This window comes from Lissotriton helveticus, chromosome 3_1, assembly GCF_964261635.1.
Source record: "Lissotriton helveticus chromosome 3_1, aLisHel1.1, whole genome shotgun sequence".
NCBI classification, from domain to species: domain Eukaryota; kingdom Metazoa; phylum Chordata; class Amphibia; order Caudata; family Salamandridae; genus Lissotriton; species Lissotriton helveticus.
In genome coordinates this window covers 360196283-360217737 of record NC_136061.1, presented here as the reverse complement: position 1 = coordinate 360217737, position 21455 = coordinate 360196283, and the positions used below count along the sequence as shown (strand labels likewise).

The window sequence follows — 21455 nt, the reverse complement described above, 5'->3', positions numbered from 1 at the left end:
AAGGGGCGGGTTCAAGTCACCCATACTGTTCTAACATTAGATTTCGCCTGCGCGAATGCTGCTGCGCAGCGGATCGCCAGGCGAAACCTAAAAATTGTTGACTATCTGCAGCTTAATGACGTGGGCTCAGCATCGCTGCTGGCGGTTTGGGAAGCCCTGAAGCTGGTCATAAGGGGTGAACTCATCGCCACCTCTGCAGCCGAAAACAAAGTATGAAAAGTGAAGCGCAGCAAATTAGAGAAAGGGGTGGCGGAATTAGAATCCATACATAAAAGTACTGGGGCGCCGAGAGTGTGGAGGGAGCTGGAGAAACGCAGGTGCCTTCTGAGGCATCTGGACCTCGATAGGACTGAGCATGCTTTTCTCATACTCCGCCACAAATTCTATCTTAGCAGTGATAAGTGTGGCAGGCTCCTGGCCCAGCGGCTGCGGGCTAAAACACAGGCGGCTATGATCCAGGCGATTAGGCACCACACAGGGGAGGAACAGAGCGCAGATACACACATAGTGGAAGCCTTCCGTTCCTTCTATTGCATCTTATATACTGGACAGGACCCACCGACAGAGGAGCCTCTCATATCTGGACACTTGTGCGATTTCTCCTCTCCCTAAAGCGACGGCGGAACTGCTTAATTCCGACATCCCGCTTGAAACTATGCAAGTTGCCAGGCCGGGATAGCTTCTCAGCCCTCTTTTACAAATCTTTGTTTTGAGATGGCTCCCTTTTTAACTAAACTGTTTAACTCCTTTCTGGAGACGGTGCGGTGACACCTATGTCGGAGGCAGCTATCTCAGTTATTCTGAAACCTCCAAAGATCCAAGAGTCGGTGGGTCTTACCGGCCCATATCTCTGCTAAATCTAGATGCAAGATCTTTGCCAGTGTCCTTGCAGCTCAATTGAACCTCTAATGGCTGACTTAATAGACCCCTTCAAGCGGGCTTTATCCCTACAAGACGGGGTGGGGGGGGGGGGACTAGACGAAGCACCTCTTCCACCTCATGGACAGCATACAGAGGTGAGGTAGGCAGGCCGTCTTCCTATCTATTGATTGTAAGCTGAACTATATCAAATGGTTCAAATGCATCTAGATCGCGCCCCGGGATTTTGTGAGGGTAAATGGCACCAGATCCAAGACTTTTCCAATATCGCGGGAGACATGGTAGGGCTGTCCTCTGTTCCCCTTTTATTCACGCTCTATATGGAGCCACTGGCCCAACGTACTAGAGCAGACCCCCGCAAAGACGGCCTGAAATTCAGGGCGGACGTTCACAAGACCTTGCCCGCTCTTGTTGATTAGCTGCTCACATTTGGGGAGGTCTCTGGGTTCAAAGTTAACCTGGGCAAATCAAACATTTTGAACCTATCGATCCCATCAGCTATGGTAGCCAGCCTGCAGCAACAATTCTCGCTTCAGTGGAACCAGCAAGACTTAACATACCTGGGTATACGCTTGGCGCGACCATCGCCCGGACAGTAGCTCTAAACTATGCAACCTTATTGGAACACACGACCAAAGCGCTGGATGCTTGGGCCAGTCTGCGAGCGATTGGCTTGGTTTGGGAGGTTGCGGCGGTCAAAATGACTGTTCTCCCGCGCAGTCTTTATATCTTTCAGACTATCCCGGTGGTGCCTCCACCAAGGGCGCTAGCTCAGTTGCAGACCCTTCATCAATAAATTTGTGTCGTGAGAAAACAAACTGCATCTCTCGTTATCCCAAATGGTCTGTCCGAAGTCTGGAAGGGGGGGGGGCAGGTAGGTCTTCCTTTGATTAGCAGCTACTACCAAGCGGCCTGCCCCCGCTAAACTGTGGAATGGAATAGAACCAGGTCTCGTAAGCACTGGAACTTTATGGACAAAACAGTAGCTGGAATTAATAGATGGAGGAAGCTCTAATTGCCGCACAAGCACAGGGCCTGGGGGCTCTACTTCTCACCAGTCACTTCCCCCAACACTGAAGGTATGGGATCTGGTGGCCCTTAAAAAAGGGTGGACGACCTTTCCCCTCGCCTATGACTCCCATTGTAGACAACACAGACTTTCCCCCAGGGCAGGCCTCAGTGGTGTTCCAACGATGGAGAGAGGAAGGATGCAAGAGTGGGATCTCTCTTTGACACAGAGGGTTTGGCCTTGTTTGCCCAGCTTAGGCGTGACTACGATCTTCTTGCGACTAACGAATATGCATATCGCCAATTATACCACTGGGTCACTATGTCTTCCAATTACAATAAAATGTCACGACCGCTTAACTCATTTGAAAAATGGCTGCTCCGCAAACAAGTTGATCGCTGCATTATTGTTGAGCTGTACGCTATGCTTATTGCGAAACCCGTGGAGCAGCGCACGAAATCGCAAACCCGATGGGAGACTGAGTTGGGCAGGCCACTTTCTGCAAGGGAATGGGAGTATATACTCTACAGAACACATCACACCGTGCACAACACTGCCGGGGCTGAATCCGCATTTAAAGTCTTTTCCTACTGGTACTATAACCCAATGCGAATCCACAGCTGGGACAACAGTACATCAGAGTTGTGCTGGAGGGGGTGTGGGATGTCAGGTACCCTGTCGCACTTGTTATGGCATTGTCCCAAACTTCAGCACTACTGGAATGAGGCTCTTAACATTGACGAGGCATTTGATGCCGCCTTACCCCGGTCTCCGGAGTACACCTTTCTTGGTCTGTCCCATTACTGATCTTCCCATTACGATCTCAGAGGCAGGCAAATGGCACTAAGCTTTGTTAGCAGCAAGGCAAGTCATCTTAGCTCTATTTGGCACAAAGGTCATACCTGAACTCACGTCTTGGTTGCATCACCTGTGGCACGCTTTAGCTATGGAACGCCTGTCCTTGATAAAGGATGGAAAAGGGAAGGTCTGCGCCGAGTTATGGGCTCCATTTCTGCGGCTGCTGTCCAAGGATATGAGGGAAATCACCTGTCCTAAACATCTGCAAATTCTTAAACGACTGCCATAGGATGCTCAGGTCGTCACACCTCTGAATACAAGGAGGAGGTCAGGTAACCAACCCTACTGCCTGTGGGTCTTGGAGTTGTGTCGCAGAGGTCGACTGGTGCGGAAGAGGTGGGGAGTGGATAAGGAGGGATTTTTTGTTTAGGTTCGTTTTCCTGGTTGTCTCTTTTCTTCTTTTATGTCCTCTCTTATTAATGTGGTTGTCTACGCTGAAAAGTAAGAAGTCCTCAAGCACTACATAGAGCCATTCCTGACATAATGCTAGCAGCCTCCGGGTTGTTGGCATGAAAGCTGTGCCTTGCTGTTTAAGAAACGCTCTGCCTGGCTGTGGATGTAGGCAGGAGGATGTGTTGTCACAGTTTGACTCCTTATCAATAAATAGATTGGTTCTAAAAAGCAATGCTTTTAATACCTGCAGTGTTGCTACCTTACTCAAAGTTAAATTAGGTGTAACTGGTGTAGAGGCCAAATTAGCCTTACAGTGGCAGTTCCATGTCGCCCCTGCGCACAGAGCAGGTGGCCCTAATGCTCATAGACATGCAAAAGACTGGCAAGGGACACCGAGTGATGCCATAAAGCTAGAGATACATGGTTAGATCCTTTCACTGCCCCAAACCCACTCTTATTTTTTACCCCCTACCCTTGTTTCCGAGATGTCATCAGGAGTCCGTTATAACTTACAGATAGCACATAGACTACACCCCAGCTGCACTACCAGATTGATAGGCATTGGCCTACTCACTGGGTTGCTTTTCCTGTCTCAACTTACCTTTTCTTTGTTTACAAGTTCTCTTTAATATGCTAAAGTTACTACGGAGTCACACTGCTTGAAAAATGGGATTGCTGTGTGTCAATGGCCTGGACAAGGGTATTGAATTTGGAAACTATTGCCTGCTTCATTGTGAGCTTATGGTTGATGACGGCATGATAAAAACAAATTAAGAGCTACTGTGAAAGAAAAACAAAGGGAAATAATTCATTTTATTTAGGTCTATCAAAGTGAACAGAGCTACGAACCTGGATAGCGTTCCTAACTCAGTAAGCCCCCCAGTGGGGAGGAGATCTACTGCTGCCAGTTTCTGAAATGTTCTGAAGAATTGGATTAGGTCTGCTGACTGGTAAGGTTCACTCATTGAGCCTATTCACAAGAATGGGCCCAAGTCCTACCCTATTTCTTACAAACTCTTATCTCTTTGGTACCCCCATAACAATCTCTGCAAGCATCTTGTAGGCACATTTAGAAGACAAGACAAATATGAAAATGTTTCAAACTCAGGAATTGACAGAGTCCCTTCACAATATGACAATCCATTAGAGTCTATTTACATGGTGTTGCTTAGACTGAAACTATATAGCTCTTAATAGGAGTTACTGGTGTGCTTTCTTTGTGGATGCATGTTAGACTTTAAATCAGGTGTCACTGTGGAGGACATTGTACAGCCTTAATATTTCCAGTATTCTGCTGCACATGATGAGTTACATCTAGGAACTTTGCACACATTCAATTAGGTGAATAAAGGGGAATCATAAGGATAATGTTACTTACCTAGTATGTATCTGTTCGCGGCATGTAGAGCTGTGGATTCACATGCTTTGCATATTCCCGTCATCTAGTGTTGGGTCCAGATGTTTGCAAGATTTTTTTCTTCAAAGAAGTCTTTTCAGTCACGAGGCAAGGTGACTTCACTTTTCGGTGCGCATGGGCATCGAGTCCATTGTTAGATTGTTTTCCCGCAGTGGGTGAAAATTGAGTTAGTAAGTGCAGAATAGAGATGTCCCTGTGTGTGTATGTAAACTGAGAACTGGAACAACTACATGAGACCAGGAAGGCGGGTGGGCACATGTGAATCTACAGCTCTATATGCCAAGAACAGATGCTTACTGGGTAAGTAAGCATTTCAGAAATGCAGTTATATTTTTATCAACAATTAATTTTTCTTTTGGATCCAAAATGGTGTTAATGTTCCCAGTGATTTGCAGTTGTGTTGTGATCAATGATCAATCAATCAATCAAGGCATTTATTAAGCGCACTACTCACCCGGAGGGTCTCAAGGCGCTTGGGGGGGGGGGGCGCTACTGCTCGAACAGCCAGGTCTTGAGCTTCTTCCTGAAGGAGAGGTGGTCTTGGGTCAGGCGAAGGTCGGTCGGGAGGGTGTTCCAGGTCTTGGCGGCCAGGTAGGAGAAGGACCTTCCTCCTGTTGTCGCTCTTCGGATGCGGGGGACAGCGGCGAGGGCGTGGTTGGTCGATCGGAGGTGGCGTTTGGGAGCGTAGAAGTTGAGGCGGTTGTTGAGGTAGCTCGGACCTTGGTCGTGTAGGGCTTTGTGTGCGTGGGTGAGGAGACGGAAGGTGATTCTCTTGTTGACGGGGAGCCAGTGCAGGTCTCTCAGATGTCCGGAGATGTGGCTGCGTCGGGGGATGTCGAGGATGAGTCTGGCTGAGATATTCTGGATCCGCTGGAGTCTCTTCTGGAGCTTGGCGGTGGTTCCGGCGTAGAGGGCGTTGCCGTAGTCCAGTCGGCTGGTGACGAGGGCCTGGGTGACCGTCTTCCTGGTCTCGGTGGGGATCCACCGGAAGATCTTCCGTAGCATGCGCAGGATGTTGAAACAGGACGCGGAGACAGCGTTGACTTGTCTGGTCATGGAGAGGGAGGAGTCCAGGATGAAGCCCAAGTTGCGTGCGTGGTCTGTTGGTTTGGGTGCGGTGCCCGGGGCGGGGGGCCACCAGGAGTCGTCCCAGGCGGAGGGTGAGGAGCCCAGGATGAGGACTTCCGTCTTGTCTGAGTTCAGTTTCAGGCGGCTGGTCGTCATCCACTCGGCTACGTCTTTCATCCCTTCGTGGAGGTTGGTTCTGGCGGCGGCGGGGTCGTTGGTCAGGGAGAGGATCAGCTGGGTGTCGTCGGCGTAGGAGATGATGTTGAGGTTGTGTTGGCGTGCGATGGCCGCAAGGGGGCTCATGTAGACGTTGAAGAGGGTGGGGCTGAGCGAGGAGCCCTGAGGAACGCCGCAGTTGACTTCCGTGGCTGCAGATCTGAATGGTGGTAGGCGGACTCTCTGTGTCCTAGCGAGGAAGGAGATGATCCACTCCAGTGCCTTCTCCTGGATTCCGATGTTGCTGAGGCGCTGCACTAGGGTGCGGTGGCAAACAGTGTCGAACGCCGCGGAGAGGTCTAGGAGGATGAGGGCCGCTGTTTCACCGTTGTCCAGCAGGGCTCGGATGTCATCGATGGCAGCGATGAGGGCGGTCTCGGTGCTGTGGTTGGCTCGGAAGCCAGACTGTGAGGGGTCGAGGGATCCATTCGACTCGAGGAAGGCGGCCAGCTGCTTGTTGACCGTCTTCTCGATGACTTTGGCTGGAAACGGGAGGAGCGAGATGGGGCGGTAATTCTTCAGTTCGGTGGGGTCCGCTGTTGGTTTCTTTAGTAGAGCGCTGAGTTCAGCGTGCTTCCAGCTCTCAGGGAAGGTGGCGGTGTCGAAGGAGGTGTTGATGATGTCCCGCAGGTGGGGTGCGATGACAGCGTCGGCCTTGTTGAAGACGTGGTGGGGGCAGGGGTCGGTCGGAGATCCGGAGTGGATAGAGTTCATCGTGCAGATGGTGTCTTCTGTGTTGATCTGTGTCCAGGCGCTGAGGGTGGTGGTGGGGGGCGTTGGTGCGGTCGTGTGGAGCGTTGTTTGTGGGCTGAAGCTGTTGTGTATGTCAGCGATCTTGTTGTGGAAGTAGGAGGCGAGGGAGTTGCAGAGGTCTTGCGACGGGGTGATGTCGTTGTTTCCGGCGTTGGGGTTGGAGAGCTCTTTCACGATGTTGAAGAGTTCCTTGCAGTTGTGTGCGTTGTTGTCCAGCCGGTCCTTGAATGCTGTTTTCTTGGTGGCGTGGATCAGTTGATGGTGCTTCCGGGTGGCGAGCTTGAGGGTGGTCATGTTGTCCGGTGTTGGCTCCCTTCTCCAGGCTTTCTCGAGGGCTCAGCAGTTCTTCTTGGAGCTCTTGAGTTAGTCGGTGAACCATGGGGCCTTCTTGCTGCCGGGTCTGCTAGGCGGGGTCCTCAGTGGGGCGAGGTCATCTGCGCAGTTGCTGATCCACTTCGTGAGGTTGTCGGCGGCCTGGCTGGGGTTCGCTGAGCTGGCGGGAGGGTGCTGGCTCAGGGAAGCGGCGAGCTGGTCTGCTGTGATCTTGTTCCAGTTTCTTCGAGCAACCTGTTGCTGGTGGTGGTGGATCGTGGATCTTCTGAAGGTGAAGTGGACGCAGCTGTGGTCCGTCCAGTGAAGTCCGGTGGCGTGGCTGAAGACGATGTCCTTGCTGGCTGAGAAGACAGCGTCGAGTGTGTGTCCGGCGAGGTGGGTGGGGGTGGTCACCAGCTGCTTTAGTCAGAGGTTGGCGAGGTTGTCGAGCAGGGTGGTGGTGTTGCGGTCGTTGTTGTTCTCCAGGTGGAAGTTGATGTCTCCCAGGAGGATGTAGTCAGCGGAGGGGAGGGCGTGCGGGCTGATGAAGTCGGCAATGTCTTCGCTGAATTGTGTGCGTGGTCCCGGGGGTCGGTAGATGAGGGTGCCTCTGAGGGTGGTTTTGGGGTCCGTGTGGATCTGGAAGTGCAGGTGTTCGGCGGTTGTCAGGGTGTCGTCGGTGTTGGTCGTGATGCGGATGGTGTCCCTGTAGATGATGGCGATGCCTCCTCCAGTCTGGTTGCCACGGTCTCTTCGGGGGATTTTGTAGCCCTCTGGGATGGCGATGGCGATGTCGGGCGCTGAGGAGTCGTTCATCCAGGTTGCCGTGAGGAAGGCGACGTCAGGAGCTGAGGTGTCGAGGAGGTTCCAGAGTTCGATGGCGTGTCTGTGGATGGAGCGGGTGTTGAGTAGGATGCACTTGAGGTGGTTGCTGCTGGTGTTCGGCTTGGCGGGTGCTGGTGCGGGGCAGGTCCGGATGCAGGTGAACTTGCAGGCGTGGCAGCTGAAGGGTCCGTGGGTTCGTCTCGGGGTGGCTCGGTAGCATCCCGGGATTCGGCCGGTGTTGAGTGCGTTGAGGGTGGCGGCGTCGTACGTCCGGCGGGTGGGCTGGGGTCTGCGGGGGCCAGGGGTCCTGGCACTGGGCGCGGTCCAGGCGCGGACGGGCGCAGACGGGCTTACCTTTGGCGCACCTTCGGCGCGCAATCGGCGCGCCCGCTGCGCGTGCACGCTGCGCGTTGGCCACTCTGCCATAAGTGGAGAGTGGGGGGGGGGGGCGGAGCGCGGGAGGGCAGCTGGGAGGCGGGAGCGGGGAGGGCACAGAAAGGAAGAGGGCGTGGCCGCGTGAACGGCGGCGGGAAGCGGGAGCGGGGCGGGGGGACAACCAGGGGTAAACACAACAAAGGAGGCAAAATACAATAATGAGGGAAAGGAAAATAAACAACGATCACAGACAGCAGTAGAAATACAGTGACACGGGCAGCCGAGTCCTACCGAGGACGGCGGAGCCGGCCCGGGGGGGGGGGGGGAGCGCTCACAGAGTGCGAGCGGTGCTATGCGGCAGGGCAGGCCGCCGAGGAGGGCGGACCTGCGTGGGGAGCGAGGCTGGGGGCAGCAGCGAGGGGAGAGGGTACCGGCACAGCTGGGGCCGTGCGGCGCGGGAGTGTCCTGATTAACTTTCAATTATAATTGTGCAATGTATTTAAATATAAAGGGATGTGCTTGATAAGATATTTGATATGTGGATTTATGTTTAATAGGATTTTTAACAAGAGAGACCGCTAAATACTTTGTGTTTTGAAGAAGGTGGTTTACATCAAAAGAAATACCACCCAAACATGTGGAAGCCTTTGGGCTTTTATACATGGTTGTATTCAAGGAACTTGTTTATGTCCAATAGAGGATAAGGGTTATGGAGGAGAGGAGTTAGCCTAACGGCTAAGACGCTCGACCTCTGGGTTCGAGTCTCGGTAACGACGCCAAAACCTCCTGTGATTCTGGGCAAATCACTTAATCTCCCCGTGCCTAAAAATGAAAGGGTGTGTCCTCATGTAAAAATAAAAAATAAAAACGTAACTTGTGCTATGTAAAGCGCTCCGATACCTGATTCGGTTCGGGTCTAGTTCGCGCTATATAAAACTCAAAAAAAAAAAAAAAAAAAATGGACATTTTAACAAATAATAGAATGAATTCCATGTGAAACAACAAAAATGGGATGTAATTAATAGTTTGCACTTTAACTTTTTGGTGTCTCAACTTTATATGTATATTATTTTGTGTTTTTAATGTATTAAGAATTGATCGAGGACTCCATTGCCTTTATGGAATTTGGTTTCATGAAATTATTTTAATAAAAACCCTTTTTTTCAACACATTTTCCTGCATTATCACATGTGAATGTTGTAATTGTTCAGTAGGGTCCGGCATTTTGATTGAATGTGGATAGGTGGTGATTGTGTTGAATATAAGGAATTAGAGAACATTAGTAATTGCTGTGACTTCTCAGACTGTCCCAAGAGATCTTTTGCACTTTTTGTATTCCTAAAACACCAAGGTATAAATATACCTTCACTTGCCCTGGCAAACCACGGTGCGCGGTACAATCCAGCTGCATACTTGCACGACGCAGTTCGCCACGGTAAGTTCGGAAGGAATTAAAGTCCCCGCCCGATGCACTGACCAGACGCTGTCATCCCCTTCGCAGAGAATCCAGCTCCAGTGTTTCTGACTCCCCTTGCGGGGTGTTAAGAGATTGAGATTCGGAAAGAGATTCCAACCTCTCTCATTCTAAGGTATGGAGCGGACTAGAACCTAGAGGGATTTTTGGCAAATCTTGGCAACACCAATCTAAACTATAGCCAATCTAGACTACAGCTTAACAGCTCCTACTTCTCACCTCGTACTACACTTAGGTTAGGTACATTGGGGTAGAACTAGCTAGACGCACCAGTTGAGTATTTATATTTTAACCTGTGTTATTTATGTATATATTTTTATGAATATAGGTCATAGCTACAAGCAATGCTATTGCAGTATTATTTTATGTTACTGCTAACGCTGTACGTATTATACTTTGCATTCGGTCTTAAGACTGTAGCAGCTCATAGCTCTTGCAGGAGAAATAAGACTGTTCAATAAACCTTTTTTATTGAAATGCCCGTCTATCTATTTCTGTGCAACTCTGTAGAAACAAAGCATGCATGATTGACTGAGTGAAACGGTTATCAATTGTTTCCACGATTTTGAGACTGTTCCGATTCTAAAGGGAAACAAAGTTGTCATGTTTATGCGGTTGTCCGAAACTAATCCCTTCTTGTTCATTCGAGAAGTTTCTAGTGACCTCTGAGTTAGCTGGCACACACAAGTAATTACATTTAATGTACTCGATAGAGACATACTGACCTCAGTCCTATGTCAAAACTATAGTGTATATTATGCGCAGAGCCTATCAGGGATATAGGAACTACACTACATGGCGCCCAACGGTTTGGTAAGGCACTAATTTAACACTAGTTACTGAAGTAACTCAGTCGTGCTTTTCTCTGAGACCCCTACTCATAAAACTCCATTAGAAGTCTGGAGTGGGTAGGGATAATATCCGCCATAGCCGAGTAGGACGAAAATCCTATGTATTAGCTTTTTTGCTTTGTTCAACGTTGAAGGATACAGTGTTCCAAAATATTGTGCACCTTATCTTTGTTCCCTTGAAACTTGCTCTGCAATTTTCATTAAACAATGACCGAAAACGGCACAAACACCAGAACCGGTGGAGCTGTACCTGACGAAGTCACAGCAACTTTTGATTATACAGGTTTTAATGAAACCGATGAGAATGCTATAAATTCCTCCAAATTTAAGGAGAGCCACAATCTAAAACTTATAAGACATGGCCTAACACCAAGAGGTGGTAGAGCAGTTTTTGTGATCGAAGCACATTAATCACACCAGACAGAGGTATTCTACTCATGGATAGTATTCCATGAATCACATCCAGTAACTAAAATATTTCACTTCTACAAAGAAGATGATCCACCCGAGGAATATCTTCCTTTTGAGGATATTGAAATTCCACTCACATACCAGGAGCATGATCTATGGTTTAAAGGAGACCTAAAACATTTAAATCACATTACCAGGCTCAGTCCAGTAGGTAGACCAGGAGCAACATGGCCGGTTTTAGAAGGTTACACACCTGACCGGGACATTGAATCAATGTCGGACAAGGAATGACTTAATAACATAGAAAAATTTATAGAATTATACAGTTAAACCACAACTGTCTGAAAGTCCTGAAAAGGCCGTTACTAAAAACAATCCTACCCCTTCTAAAAAGAAGTGGGAAAATAACAAACATTCAAAAGAGAAACATTCTTAATCCCGAGGTATATCTCCTCAAAAGGAGTCCTCTGAAAGGAGGTATAACCTCAGGAATAGGGATAATTTGAGAAAACCTGACAGGTTTCAAGATACTGATATACGTTCCTCTCGTACCTTTCAGATATCGTCACAGACATCCGAAAGAAGAGGACGTCAGACCACAAGAAAGAACGCGTGAAGTCCAAAGACGATGAACATGTTCAGAAAAACAAACCAAACCCTCAATTCTCCAAGAAGAAAGAAGCAGGTCTAAAGATCTGATATGCCGAGGATTCTGAGAACACAGCTCAAGAACGGAGAATGGGCTCAAACAATTTTGGACAGCGCAGCAGAAGCAACAATAGCTCGCCAGAACCTGAAAGGACTTCTGGAGACAGTGGACCTGAATGAAGACATTTGGATTGAAACTACAGACACCAGGGTTAGTTCTCCACAAAGGTTATATGAAATAACACTCCGGATAGAGGGAGACCTACCAAGAAAAGTGAAAGCACTCTTGGGTGCGACGTTCAAAGGGTTATGATATACTTCTGGCAGAACGGGACTGGCCACCAAAATTTGTCAGAGTGCCCACATGGCGAAGTTATCATTATGCCAGCCTTCTCCAACCATGTTCCAGTACATTTAAAATACACTTATGCCAGGAAATGGGAAGTTGCCCAAGCCCCAGCATTATACAAAAATCATGTAGGATGGGATGAGGATTGACCTCCCCACACAATCCAGTTAAAAAAATTAACCAACTGCACAAAGGCAGTATCCAATTAAGCAAGACGCTAAAAAACAGGCCAGGGAGATTTTAGATCAACTTGAACCTCATCAATGAACAATCCTTTGTTTCCTGTTTCCAAACCAGACCATACAGATCGTCTAGTTTTGGATTACAGATACCTAACCTCTTGCTGTAAAACATTTGCAGTGCAAAATGCACACAGTACAGCATTAATTAATAACATTGTGCGTAAAAAATATAAAGCCACATTAGATATTTAAAACGGTTTCTTTTGTCATAGCACCTGAAAATAGGTATTTGACAGCTTCCTCAATATTGGGGACCCATGTCAATTTTGTCGACTCCCACAGGGATTCAAGAATAGCCTGGGGGTTATTCTCAACAAGAGTAACAGAGTTACTACAAATTTATGATGAGGCATTGTCATATGTAGATGATATCTGACAGACGATGACCTGGACAAGCACTTAACAGGGTGAACACCATTATACTGGGATTCGCCTCTGAGGGTTATAAATACATTTTAAAAAAATCAAAAATTGCCCATCTCAACATCCTTTTCCTAGGATATGAGCTTTCAAGTGAAGGCAAAAGCCTGGCAGCCAACTTTTTAGAAAAGTGTGCGCTGCTCCAACCTCCAAAAACGCTGAAAAACTTAGTCGATTCTAGGTTTCCTGAATTTTGGAAGAACATACATTCAACACTACGCAGAAAGGGTTAAACCTCTCTACGAATTAATCAAACCTGATTTTAAAATCACACATTGGACACAGGGACACACAGATATCCTGCGTTCACTTCAAGCTTATATGTTAGCAACAAAACACTTCCAAACAAGCATAAACGTACGCAACTTAGTGATCCGAATAATTCCGGGTCAATGCGGATTCAACTACTTGACTTTTAACGAAAGTGAAAAAGTACCAATTGCATACAAATCACATTTGTACACGCAAGAAGAAATGAAATTTACATCTACAGAAAAAATTCAGACAGCAGTTCAAACCGCTGTAGCAAAAGAAAGAGCCCTAGCACAGGGGAAACGCATTATGGTTGTAACCCCTGTTTCAGCCTTTGAGTCAGTTACAAAAGCTAGCATTCCGAATGCAAAAACTTTACATCCGAGATGAATACAATGGGTTAATTCTCTTGCAGCAACTGATGTTGAATATGTTTTTGATCCTTATTTGAAAACACAAGCATTCCTGCAGTACAAACACGAATGTCTTCTGCTTATTGAAATTCTCCCTCTTGACCAGTATTAATTTATAATTTATACTGAGGGAACTCCACTATGCTGTTGCACAACCCGCTACAGGGGGTAAACAAGCTTATAGTGCAGAATACGTGATCGTTAAAGGTCGTATGCTCGATGGCAAATTCAGACCTATGGTCACGAAAACGCAATCTCTAGGAGATTATACAGGTCAGCGAGCTGAACTACAAGCATTCATAATAGCACTTAAAAATACGGATCGCGAATTCCCCACACTCAGTGTGCGATTCCTTTTACTGTGTTCAATCTTACAATGAATATTTACAGCTTTGGCTTCAAAATGGTTTCAATGATGCAAAAGGTGGCACAACCAAGCATAAAACGCTTTGGGAACAAGTAGTTCAGTTGCGAAACGGACTACAAAACACTCACGTGATACACATGTTGAGTCAACAATGTGATGGCGTTTACGTTGAAGGGAATTCATTGGCTGATGAAGCCGCGAAGAGGGCTGTGCAAGCGGCTTCCGAGGCTGCAATCACTCATTCAAAAACGCAGACAGTGAAATAATACTGGCTGTCAATGCTTCAAGCAAAGGCAGTGGTGCAGCATTACCTAAAAAGTTTCCACTCAAATACTCATATATAATTGATACGAACAATGTTCCGTTTGCTCGATCTCTGGTGTGGGAGATAGGGTCATTCCAAACATGAAACATAGATTAAGAGTAATCCTAGCAGCACATGCAGGACTCTCGCATCTCTGCTCATGCAGGTGTTTCCGCCACAGTATCGTTATTGAAACAGAGGTACTAGTGGTCAGGCATTAGGAAACAGACCAGAAACTATGTGTTGGACTGTGAAATATGCCAAAAGATGAAAAAGTCTACTGTGAAACGTCCTGCGCAGACGCCCCTGTTAATTTCAGATAAACCATTAGTTTGTGTTTACCTGGACCACTGCGTTTCCTTACAAAGGGATGGGAACTATAAATATATCATGGTCGCAGTGGATTCGTGTTCCTATGGATGTTGCCTCAGCGCTCGGCTGATGTTCGAACTGTTATAAAAGATTTGCAAGTCTTTATCGGCATATACGCAGTGGTACATTACACTCTGACCAGGGTCCAGCGTTTAGCTCTCGAGCTTACAAAAAAGCCATGGCCAGTTTTGGCGTAGCATTGCGGTACACTTCTCCATTCCATCCTGAGGGAAATTCTGTTGTGGAAAGAAAAAACTGGGACATTAAGCAGTTTATAACCACTAGGGTATTAGGTTCGGGTGATGGGGGGGGGGGGGGGGGAGGGGGGGCAAACATCTTTATGGGGTCCAACGATCATTAAGAAATTTGCCAAGTAGTTCTCTAGGGGGTGTCACTCCTTATGAAGTCCTATTTGGAACTAGAATGTTGAATCCGGACCTTGACATGAAAGGCACAGTGGTGACAAAATAAAAAGTTTGATATCAAAGATCATTTGGCTGTTTTACAGGACTTAAATGAACTAAGATCGAAACAAAGCAACGTGTTCCTGAAATCAACCACCACTGGGGAAAAACCAACCGTCCCAGCAAGGCCTGTCTGGATCCCAAAGCTTGGTGATCTAGTCAGAGAAAAGATCGCAGACAAGAAGGAATTTGGGCCTTCTTACAACCAGTACCTGTCCTAGCAATCCACGGATCAAGAACAGTACTACTGCCACCCCTTGCTCGTAAAAAGGAGAAAAGATTTGTGTCCATCGACCTGATCAAACCACACTATGTGGCCGATACTAAGCAGTAGGCCAAGTGGACTCTGACAATGTAGCAGACGCACTCCTCTACCTACAATCCAAGAGGTTCAAACAGACTCATCACCTTTGAAGTTTCTACAGTGAGAAAAGAAGGACTAAGCAACAAAGCTATGGTACTCATCACTCTTGAGACCCAAATAACAGTTTGTCCTGATACACTAGTCTACAACGAAGTAACAAGTGATCAACTGGTCCCCGCGATTTCAACGAATCCTGATGCAATTCCAACCATTGACAGAACTGCCTCTGGCTATTTCATTAACTTTGATACGTTTTCTAAGGATCCCAGCGAACCTGAAACGACGCCTGCACAAAGAACTTTCAAAGAACAAGCAACAGACTTTTTTCATCACCTGAAAAAGACTTATCTGGTTTCACCATTGATTGAACTATGGATTGTTTTAGGAATATTATTCTTTCTACTTTGGTTATCTCTGGTAATAACTCTGGGTATGCTGAAAAATGGAAGATATATTCAAATGGACACAGCAAGTCAAAGAGTGAACCTACTTCTCCAGCCACACAAATCATCCCATTGTGAAGCAAGAGACTTGTCAGCAGTGAACATCACAGCCGTTCCTATACCAGATGGTATAGTTTGGGACAGAACTGAATATGACATTTTTGGCCCGTCGGAACTCTTGAAGATTCCACACTTATTACCTCTAGTACCTTTTCTGATGATTGGGACTTCTAGACTGTTAATAACATGATGTCTGATCTAGAAATGTCTGCAGTATTAACAAATCATGAATATTTAGAGGGTTCATCAGGCTATGAACAAATGTATTGTTATAACCATTATGGTCATAATTTCATGCATAAAAGAGTAACACCTAGAAATATATTTATATATAACCAATGGGAACATGGTCCTACACCTCCAAAGGGTAGCTCAAAAACATTTGCAATGGAATTGGATTAGACCAACATGATGATTAGAATTAACCAGAACAAATAAATCAATTAATCCTACACAAGGACAATTTATGTTCCATTGCTGTAACCAATAAACCATTCATAAACATGAAATGAACGGTTACCTCTAGTGTGGTAAATTATAGCAGCTTTTGTGTCAAATGTACCCCAACTATGGTTCTTCTCTATGCTTCCTGGGCATCGCTGTTCTTTGGCTGAGGCTAACAAAGCATTTGTTGGAGAAGCCCGGAGGGAATCTATCTCGTAGTCCTTAGAAAGAAACAGTAATGCGTCCGGAATCCCTGGATCAGTTTTCTGCAGTTCACCTATATGGTGTGGCTCGCTGGCTAAAACAGTTTCCAGGTTTGGGACTCCAGACTTCAGCAAGCTGCTCAGAACTGGAGGGCTAGTCCGTTTGTCAAGCTCATAGGCTTTGGGAAAAACTACTCTTCTCCGTCCAGAGGATGCGTTTTCATCACTGTGTGATAAAATACCTTCAGTATAATTCTCCTGAAATGTGAGGTTCAGTTCATTCACAGGTTGGGCACCCATAGACTCTGGACCAGCACTAGGCTCATTGATGAATGATAGCCCCCACTTGTTTTGGAAGATCTCCCCTAGGCTCTGTTGATTTGTCTGGCCAGAGATGTCAGTCGGAGTCATGCCGACCAGCAAAGATTGCATATTGGAAGGGTAAATAAAAAGACTGGTCTTTTGTTCTACAGCCACAGCAGCTGTGTTGATGTCCCTACTGGCTGCAGAGGCAGAAGGTGAAACCAAAGTACTGGCAGCACTGGTGAGCATGGCTTGGCTGCCTGGAGAATAACTTGCTCCATCAGTCCCTGCCAAAACCGGACCATTAGAAAAACTAGCAGATGTGACGGATTTCATGGCAGACATGGGGACATGCATCAGGCGGCTCGAAGTCTGCAGTTGGGCCTCCCCACTGGATGAGGAGGATAATGACGAAGAGGAACACAACAGAAGTGACTGTGTTTGGGCTGCTTTGTTGAGATTCTCTTTCACTTTACTTGCATAACTTATCTTCGGAACTATTTTCGCACTACTATTGTCTACAGGGAACACAGGTGGAGGCTTGAAGAGAGTCCATGAATCGTCTTTCGAGGAGCCACCAGAAGTACCTGTTACAGGCTGTTTGCACTTGAGTCGCTCATCCAATTTTTTACCAAGGTTAGGTTTGCCATCAGAGTTTTTTCTCTGAACCTCCGCAGCTCCAGGCTTCCCACAGACAGAGTCCCCAGCCTCATACCTCCAGGAGGCTTTAGTGTAACCAAGTTGGCTGCCTTCACGCTCCAAAACGTGATCAGAATTGAAATTCTCCAGATCCTGTGTTAAAGCAAGGCTAGCAGCTTCTAGTTGCATTACCCGGTCCTGCAGCAAACCTAGGTCCTCAGTGCGCTGAGCTTTGCGTTTTTTGGGTGTATTGTAGCCACTCTCAGAACCACTCCCATCGTTGTCAGCAGTCTGCCCTCCACAACCATTGGCAACACATCCAGAATCGTTTTTCTCTATACCATTGGTTAAAGGCAGCACATCTGTTTTGCCCACAGGAAGGATATCCTTTTGTTTATTTTCATAAACTTTCACATTCTTTTTGTCAGCAATAGATTTCTGAATGACATTTTTAGTTTTGATCGGCCCTCTCCCCAGAAAAGAACCACCAGCCTGGACAATCTGCTTGATGTTGTATCTGGAGTCTAAGTTACTGACTGCCATTGGAACAGTTGCCAGACAGCAGGCTAGAATAATCCAAGGTGGGGGAGGGGAGTGGGTGTCTCAAGAGAGTATCTCTTTTTTCCGCATTCCAATTCAGCTCTCCATAACCTGGGGGGAGAAAAAAAGATAGATTTAAATCCTTGCAATCTTATAGGAAATTAGATCATTGGCATTTTTAAACAGCAAAAAAATAAAAACATCTAAAACATTTGAAGGGACCAACAACATCAGTGATTATAAATGTAGAATATGATGTAATGAGGACAGTGGACTGATATGCTGATTTCAAATACTTTACCATTAAAAACGGGTAATAAAATTCATGTGTTTGATAGCACTTTAAAAAGGATCGTCATAGATTGAAAGACAAAAAAAAAAAGAAAGTAAATTAAAGTTTAAAATTTCTAAAGAGGAATTCTCAAACCTTACGCACTTGAAGATTAAGAAACAACAATCAGAAGCAGGATAGAGAGTGGTGGTAATAATTAGATCAGGTGATGAGATTTTATTGTGATGGTCTTAAGAGTACTTTATGAACAATTGCCTTCCAATTCAATTGTAGTAATAACTGAGAAACTCAACAATAAATTACAACATAAAAAACATCAGTTCAATTCTCAAGAAATGAAATACTCAAGGTCTGATAATCTCAGATTATCCTTGCATTTATACACTTTCTACAATTCACAAACAGCCTCCAGCTTGTGATCATAGTGATGCACATGAGGTTGGTTGTTCGGATTAAAAACATTAAACAATATATCAAACCAGTTTGTTTATGTTAGTATTTTATAGAGCACTTGATCACCAAACGCTTTCCTGTCGCTAGAACGGATGTGAAAGAGATTCATTGTGGTTGCCAGAGGGTAATTATATTTTAGGGAACCAGCATGTTTTTAGATGTTTGCAGAATAGAAGCGAGTTCCAAATTCTTGCTGCAATGACTGAAAAAGCTCAGTCATCCGATCAGAGTGGCAGAACATCAGGATAACCAAGAGTCTTGCTGTGGAAGACATATGGCTTGGAGAGGGGGAGTAAAATTTGAATGTGCTGCACAGATAAGAGGCCCCCAAGAATGGATGGATTTAAACACTAGACAAAACGATTTAACAGCTATTCTCTGGACTATTGGGAGCGAATGTAGGGTAATTATGGGCTTCGTTTCAAGTGCGCGACTGAAGGTCTAGAGCAAACCGTGCAGTTAGATTCTTTAAATTCAACCATTGTAAGAGCAGAACGATGTAGTGCAGGGCACCCAAAAACAAAGAGCAGCAGTAATCCAGCCAGCTAAGGACAGTAGCCTGGACAACCACTGAATGTGAAGAAAGAGGAAAGTAGGAAAGAATCTTCCGTAATAGCTAACAGATCATGATCAGTGAAAAAACTATATTGGTCCTAACTAGGGAGGGGGTTGAGAGCGGGTCCCAAGGGCTGAGAGATTAGAGCTCAGGGGGATCTGAGGGCGGGAAAAAACAAACATTCTCTGTATCTTTTCAGTATTAAAGTTAAAGTGAGATGTTGAACATCCATTAAACAAACAGTCATGCAATAACAACATTTGGGAGAGCTATGCTTGACAAGGTCATGCAGAGATATCAGTATCTGATTATTGTCTGAAAAACTCAGGGGTTAGAGACCAAATAAGTTTAGTTTGAGAAAGGATGTAAACAATGAAGAGAGTAGGGCTGAAAGAAGAGCCCTGGGGCATTGGAACAGTCCTTGTGATAAAGTTTTGACATAGAACTGGAAATGTGATAGGAGAACAGCATGAAAGTGGTCTTGGAGACAGGATTTAATCCATGTCAAGGCTGAACCTTGAATGCCAGTTTCAAAAAGCAGAGAAAGAACAAGCATTTGAAATGCAATAGGTCTTGCATTTGTGAAAGTTAGAGTTCTTGGTGTTGAAAATAGCAATGTTTTTTGCTTTAGTCTTTTTATTTGCAGTGGAGTAATTATAGTTGTATAGTGCTATTGCCAATTGCATGACTTTGTGGCCCTGGAGAACCTGGAAATAGGTTATTAGGGAGGGGAGGCACGAGTGATATGCTGCCTGAAAAAAAAAAGTAACAAAATCCTTGAAAAAGCAGACACTCCTAGGTAATGCAAGATTAAGTAAAACGTGAAATTTAAGCAGAAAGAACATAGTTACTTTAAAGCCTTTGGTTAATTAGAGCCAAACACACTTTACAGCCAGCCCACAACTGCTCACCTCTAACAAACACAACGAACCACTGCAGCGCCAGTGGTCTCAAACCGTGGATTCATGCCAAAATACGATGATGACAAGAGCTACATTGAAGAAGCGGGAGGGGGAAAGAGCACCGCGCCCACGTTGGATTAGATGCAAATGCCACGTGTGATAATGCAGGAGGTGGAAGTGCACGGAACAGGACCCTCGAAAGCATCTCATGAGTTAGGGTGGTGGGTCGTAGTGCCTAACTGTGCCTGCAGCGTAACAAACAAAGCGGCCGACTTTAGCCCTGGGGAACTGAGTTCTAGTCTCGCAGTGGAGTGTTTTAAAAACATGTATCGTAATAAATACATTTAAACTTAATAAATATTATTAAATGTTTGAATATGTACAATTATACGATGTTAACAAAAGGAAACAAGCGGGTGGGGGAAGTGCACTGTGCCCTCGGAACGCGTCTGCTGAAATGTAGCTGCAGTGTGTGGCAATACAAGAGGGGGAAATGCACGGAACAGGAGCCCTCTAAAGCCTCTGAGGAGCATGGGTTGGAGAATGTGAGTAGCTGTGCCTGCAACGCCAGCTGTGACGAAAAAGTGATAAACAAAAGAGTGCTTTGAAACGTTTTTTTTGTTTTTTTAACAGAGTCATTTTACATGCAACAGCGACAGTCCTTCTACAATTGTAGAAAAGGAGGGAATAAGGAGGGAGTACTAAAGAAATTAACCAAAGAGAAAAAAGCATTTCCAAAAGACAGTCAAAGGAGCCAATATAAAACATTGGCAGAGTTTAAAGCCCATATTTTGAATACAGCATGTCGCAAAAAGACAGTGAAAGCACTGAAAGGCGAGACCTAAAAATAGAGGGTAAGCTCATATGAAAAGCTGATAACTTATCAAACAGCACTAAGGATTTGGCCTGGCCTGCTGGTAGTCGAAAATAGTCTATGGCCGAGACCAAAGTGTTCCTGTACTATGGGCCGGACAGGGGCCGGACTGTAGCCAGACTGGAATCTGCCCAAAAGTTTTGTTGTTCATGAAAATATAAGAACTATGAAGGGAACTTAAATGGAGGCATTGCAAAGCATTGAAAATACAGGAGACCTAATCTTCATAAAGAAACACTTCTTCAAAAGGTTCAATCGAGCCAGATCAAACACAATCAGGCACTTGCCTCAAAAACAAGCATAAGTGACAAGGTACAGGAAAATATGATGGTCGACCCCAATTGCTCCTCCAAGGATGACCTAATCTATTATCTGCCTTCCATTGAGGAACATGGCAACATCCCCTCTGCCTCCCTTCGAGTTTCATAAAGAGATACAGGATCTTCCTCAATTGCAATTTAGACAGGGCTCAAACGAAAAATCCACTCACCAGCTCGCTATGGGGAGCCAGAATTATTCAGAACAAGCTATTTTTAGTGCCTTCTCAACATTTCTGGTGAATAGGAAGTTGAACTGACTTCTAACTTCTGTCTCTGAAAGCAGAGCAAACGTGACAAGAAAACAAGACCCAAAGGTATCTCCATTGCTCACAAAGTAAATGAGCAATAAAGATGCCCCCTAAATCCTGCCATCATGGCACATCTGCTCTA

General features: G+C 45.9%; 1 protein-coding gene across 1 annotated transcript in view; it reads right to left on the bottom strand.

The window, feature by feature from the left end:
- The window catches only part of NUFIP2 (nuclear FMR1 interacting protein 2), a 137384-nt gene that overhangs the window by 45497 nt on the left and 70432 nt on the right, over positions 1–21455 (bottom strand). Inside the window, exon 2 of the mRNA XM_078680058.1 lies at positions 16060–17779. Coding sequence (XP_078536184.1) covers positions 16060–17671 — 1612 coding nt within the window. The 5' untranslated portion in view covers positions 17672–17779. The remainder of the gene's footprint in view (positions 1–16059; positions 17780–21455) is intronic.